This window comes from Nerophis lumbriciformis, linkage group LG37 (assembly GCF_033978685.3).
Source record: "Nerophis lumbriciformis linkage group LG37, RoL_Nlum_v2.1, whole genome shotgun sequence".
Lineage (NCBI taxonomy): Eukaryota > Metazoa > Chordata > Actinopteri > Syngnathiformes > Syngnathidae > Nerophis > Nerophis lumbriciformis.
This window is the reverse complement of record NC_084584.2, coordinates 8,894,094-8,900,000: the sequence shown is the minus strand read 5'-3', so window position 1 is coordinate 8,900,000 and position 5,907 is coordinate 8,894,094. Positions and strand designations below refer to the sequence as shown.

The 5,907-nt window shown below is 39.4% G+C and overlaps 1 protein-coding gene across 1 annotated transcript in view; it reads left to right on the top strand.

The window, feature by feature from the left end:
- The window catches only part of aldh9a1b (aldehyde dehydrogenase 9 family, member A1b), a 23,522-nt gene extending 18,251 nt beyond the window's left edge, over positions 1-5,271 (top strand). Inside the window, exons 8-11 of the mRNA XM_061931192.2 lie at positions 1,859-1,946; positions 2,027-2,168; positions 4,350-4,462; positions 4,589-5,271. Of these exons, the coding sequence (XP_061787176.2) occupies positions 1,859-1,946; positions 2,027-2,168; positions 4,350-4,462; positions 4,589-4,683 (438 nt within the window). The 3' untranslated portion in view covers positions 4,684-5,271. The remainder of the gene's footprint in view (positions 1-1,858; positions 1,947-2,026; positions 2,169-4,349; positions 4,463-4,588) is intronic.
- The last annotated feature ends 636 nt before the right edge of the window (positions 5,272-5,907 follow it).

The window sequence follows — 5,907 nt, the reverse complement described above, 5'->3', positions numbered from 1 at the left end:
ATGTTAAAAGACTTGAATGTTCTGAAGGAGTTGAAATGGTTGGTGTTGGAATTTTTCAAATCAGTAGAGAAATGTTGAAGTAGTAACATTTTTAATTGAGAAATGGTATTAAGGAATTTCGGGAAAACCGGGAATTTTTCCACTTCAAAAAAACACTTTGTTTTTTGTCCTGATTAAGAGGAATGTTTTGATGGTGGAACGGTTGAAGTGGGTTGAAAAATGTGGAAGGACTAGTCGACAGAAAAAAAGGTGAAAATAGAGTTTAAAAAAAAGGGGGATTCTGGGAATTCCTGGAATTTTTTGAACTTGGAAAAATGATAGTTTGAACGTCCAGGATGAGTGGAATGTGTTGAAGGTGGAATGGTTTGAATCGGTTGAAAAATGAGGAAATGGTGGAAGTTTGAAAAATGGCCAATTCATTTTGAATGGGAAAAATGTCCTGGAAAACCTGGAATTCTGGGAAATCTGGGAATTTGTCAAGGGAAAGCCCGCGATTTCCGAATAGGCTGAACACTTTGAAGTTGGAACGCTTTGAATGAGGTGAAAAATGTGGAAGGTAGAGCGCGCCAAAATCTGGAGAAGAAGAATAATAAATATATGAATTTTGGTGTAGAAAACATGTGTGAATGTTTGAAATATTCACACAAATGTTGTTGTTTTTTTAGTTTAAATATGGTATTTTTTTTTATTTTTTTTTATTGTTTTTATTTTTGCAAAAACATTTTTGAGTTGCAAATCGTTTTTGGTTACAAATATTTCTTAGAGCTTCCTTTTGGTTGCAGATTGTCTTTTGGAACAAAATAATTGTTTTGCCGACAATTTTGTCTTTTAGATGCACACTTTTTTGTTGCAGATACGTTTTTTGCTTGTCATTTTTTGTTTGCAAATCTTTTTGATGTTGCAAATCTTTGTTTTAAATGCAAATCTTCTTTTTGTTTGTTTGCAAACCATTTTTGGTAACAAATCATTTTGTGAGTGCAAATGTTTTTTTGATGTAAGTTTGTTGGTTGCAAATCTTTTTTTGCTTATAAATCATGTTTTGGTTGTTTATTTGTTTTTGTCTTTTGGTGGCAAATAGTTTTTTGGTTACAAATATTTATCAGAGCTTCCTTTTGGTTGCAGATTGTCTTTTGGAACCAAATCTTTTTTTTGACTACAAATCTTTCTTTTAGATGCACATTTTTTAGTTTGAAAATAAGTTTTTCGCTTGTCATTTTTTTGTTTATGTTTTTTTGTAAGCAAATCTTTGTTTTGAATGCAAATCTTTGTTTTGTTTGTTTGCAAACCATTTTTGGTAACAAATCATTTTGCGAGTGCAAATGTTTTTTTGATGTAAGTTTGTCGGTTGCAAATCGTTTTTGCTTATAAATCATGTTGTAGTTGTTTATTTTTTTGTTTGTTTGGTGGCAAATTATTTTGTAAATCGTTTTTTCTTAGCAAATCATGTTTTACTTGCAAGTAATGTGTTAGTTTTTACTGGCAAATATTTTTTTTGCTTATAAGTCGTCTTTTTGTTGCAAATCATGGGGTTTTTTTTGTTGTTGTTGCAAATCTTATTTGGTTGTACCAGTAAATCTTTTTTTTTTTTTCCCCCAACTTTTTTTATTGGCATTTTCAAATAGACAGAAAAAAGTGCAAGTTGAAACAGTACAATTTTAAAGTCCACCAGTACCGGTAAATCTTTTTTGTTGTTGTAAATCGCTTCAGAGTTGATGATCTCTTTTCTGGGTGCAAGTCATTTTTTTAGGTTACAAATCATGTTTGTTACGTGCAAATAGTTCCTTTTAGTTTCAAATCATTTTTCACTTACAATTTTTTAACGTTTTATGGATCTCTTATTCCAATATTGCATTTCCAGGGGGCCGTAGTGTTGTGTGGGGGTACACCCTTCGTCCCCTCAGACCCTAAACTGAAAGGTGGATACTACATGACACCGTGTGTACTTGGTGAGACCTTTGTGCTTGACTATTTTCACAGTTTAGGTGTGGAATCAAGCGGTTGTACTCACGCACTCCTCCTCCCACAGCTGATTGCAAAGATGACATGACCTGCGTGAGGGAGGAGATCTTTGGTCCCGTCATGTGTGTGCTGCCCTTTGAATCAGAAGAGGAGGTGCTGCAGCGCGCCAACGACACCCCCTTGGGACTCGCTGCAGGGGTTTTCACCAGGTGTGGATTGTACACAGCACAACTGTTTCACATAGGGAGATGGAAACATGTTCCAATTTGGATCAAACTGTACAGCTTCTGACTTTGCTTACATATAAAACCCACTATACTCAAGTCCGATATTACACATAAAACCCACTTATATTACAAACCCCAAAAGCAGTGAAGTTGTCACGTTGTGTAAATGGTAAATAAAAAGAGAATACAACAAATCCTTTTCAACTTCTATTCAATTGAATAGACTGCAAAGACAAGATATTTCATGTTCGAATCATAAAACTTAGTTATTTCTTGCAAATAGTAGCTCATTTGGAATGTGATGCCTGCAACATGTTTCAAAAAAGTTGGCACAAGTGGCAAAAAAGAGTGAGAAAGTTGAGGAATGCTCATCGAAGACTTATTTGGAACATCCCACAGGTGAACAGGCTAATTGGGAACAGGTGGGTGCCATGATTGGGTATAAAAGCAGCTTCCATGAAATGCTCAGTCATTCACAAACAAGGACGGGGCGAGGGTCACCACTTTGTCAACAAATGCCTGAGCAAATTGTTTAAGAACAACATTTCTCAACAAGGAATTTAGGGATTTCACCATCTACGCTCCGTAATATCATCAAAAGGTTCAGAGAATCTGGAGAAATCACTGCACGTAAGCCATGATATTACGCACCTTGGATCCCTCAGGCGGTACTGCATCAAAAAGCCACATCAGTGTGTAAAGGATATCACCACATGGGCTCAGGAACACTTCAGAAAACCACTGTCAGTAACTACAGTTGGTCGCTACATCTGTAAGTGCAAGTTAAAACTCTACTATGCAAAGCCAAAGCCATTTATCAACAACACCCCGAAACGCTTCGCTGGGCCCGAGCTCATCTAAGATGGACTGATGCAAAGTGTAAAAGTGTTCTGTGGTCTGACGAGTCCACATTTCAAATAGTTTTTGGAAACTGTGGACGTCGTGTCCTCCAGACCAAAGAGGAAAAGAACCATCCGGACTGTTCTAGGGTCAAAGTGTAAAAGGCAGCATGTGTGATGGTTTGGGGGGGTGTATTAGTGGCCAAGGCATGGGTAACTTACACATCTGTGAAGGCACCATTAATGCTGAAAGGTACATACAGGTTTTGGAGCAACATATGTTGCCATCCAAGCAACGTTATCATGGACGCCCCTGCTTATTTCAGCAAGACAATGCCAAGCCACGTGTTACAACAGCATGGCTTCATAGTAAAAGAGACTGGCTTGCCTGTAGTCCAGACATTGAAAATGTGTGAAGGCTAAAATATGAGAAGGGAGACTGTTGAACAACTTAAGCTGTACATTAAGCAAGAATGGGAAAGAATTCCACTTCAAAAATGTGCCTCCTCAGTTCCCAAACCTTTACTGAGTGTTGTTAAAAGGAAAGGCCATGTAACACAGTGGTAAAAATGCATTTTTTTGCAATGTGTTGCTGCTATTAAATTCTAAGTTCATGATTATCTGCAACAAAAACAAAAATAAGTTTCTCAGTGTGAACATGAAATATCTTGTCTTTGCAGTCTATTCAGTTGAATATAAGTTGAAAAGGATTTGTTGTATTCTCTTTTTATTTACTATTTACATAACGTGACAACTTCACTGCTTTTGGATTTTGTCCCAAAAAATTGTATGAAAAATGTAGGTCGATATCATACAGCGGGAAAACACCATGAAGTTCAGACACGCTGGTCAAATTATTCTTATTTTAAAAAACAATTTTGTTAAGTGAATTCCTTTTGTTTTAGGTTCAAACCTTTATTTACTTTATGCAGTGTTTAAGTTAACATTCGTATAATGTCCATACCAGTCTAAACCTAAAACAACTACCGTAAAATAAAGTATTTAAAAAAAAAAAATTGTCCTGAGAAGACACGTGACCGAAAGGTCATGGAGCTGGAACAGGAAAGTGTCAGTGCAGGAACACTGCACCCTAGTGGCACTTTATAAGTACTGCCTATAAATATTGATTGTGCTGATTAGGCACACTTTTGACTCGAATTCATCATGATAAATCACAGGTTATTATGTTAACTTAAAAAGGTCCCATCATTTGGATGCATTTTGTCATCCAGGAAAAATGTTTTAATTTTAATCATTTATTTTATTTACTTTTGCGACACTACAGCGTTACACTCTGAAGGATGATGTCATCCATGTTTTGCAGTGACGTGCAGCGTGCCCACCGTGTGGTGCAACACCTGCAGGCTGGCTCCTGCTTCATCAACAACTACAACATCACCCCTGTGGAGGTGCCCTTTGGAGGCTTCAAGATGTCAGGTACATTCTGCTCCTAGTGGCACTGTCCACACCAGTCACATATTGTCTATGTCCATCAAGATGTCAGGTGCATTCTGCTCCTAGTGGCACTGTCCACACCAGTCACATATTGTCTATGTCCATCAGGCATCGGGCGGGAGAACGGGCAGGTGACCATGGAATACTACTCGCAGGTGAAGACTGTGTACGTGGAGATGGGAGACGTCGACAGCCTCTTCTAGACAACACCCGCCAAGACCAAGCGAAACACTCTCATGGCGTTATCCATCCTGACTTTATGCTTCCAATCAAGTACTTTCGGACACTTTCGGAGAAGCCATGTCCTACGCCACTAGTGCCAGGAAGTACACTCTTTTCAACTGTCACTTGTAGGACTGTCCAAATTAACCTCATGGGATTCATCACAAAGATGATGATATTAATCGTGTAGACACTTAGATTAATCATGCAATTAATTTGGACCTTTTACCTTAGACCAGGGGTCGGCAACCCGCGGCTCCGCGGGTCTTTGATCACTCTGATGCGGCTCAGCAGCTTACTTGCTGAACCCCCCAATTTTCCCGTGAGACTTCCGGATTTCAGTGCCTCTCGCAGAAAACTCCCGGGATTAATATTCACCGATTTTCACCCTTATGGCTATAATAAGGGCGTGCCATGATGGTACAATATTTGGCGCCCTCTACAATCTGTATTGACAGCGTGCCAGCCCAACACTTGTTAAACAATATACATCTTATGCTTGCACACGTATGTGACAGCAAGGCATACTTGGTCAACAGCCACACAGGTTACACTGACGGTGATCATATAAAACAACTTTAACACTCTTACTAATAATGCGCCACACTTTGAACCAAAACCAAGCAAGAATGACAAACACATTTCGGGAGAACATCTGCACCTTAACACAACATAAACACAACAGAACAAATACCCAGAATCCCATGCAGCCCTGACTCTTCCAGGCTACAATTATACACCCCTGCTTACACCAAACCCCGCCCCCACCCCAAGCCTGCTCCCTCACACATCAACCCCCCCCTGTGCGTCGGTTGAGGTGGGCGGGGTTTGGTAGCGGGGGTGTATAATGTATCCCGAAAGAGTTAGGGCTGCATGGGATTCTGGGTATTTGTCCTGTTGTGTTTATGTTGTGTTACGGTGCAGTTTGTCATTCTTGTTTGGTGTGGGTTCACAGTGTGGCACATTATTAGTAAGAGTGTTAAAGTTTTTTTTATACCGCCACCATCAGTGTAACCTGTGTGGTTATTGACCAAGTATGCCTTGCTGTCACCTACGTGAGCAAGCGGAAGCACCATACAACATGTGGCTGATCAGGCACGCTGGTTGAAGTGGGCGCTATATGCTGTACCATCACGGCACGCATGACGCCGACAAGTGCTATTCATTCAAAACCTGCGTGCCGCACCAGTCTAAAAAATCCATAT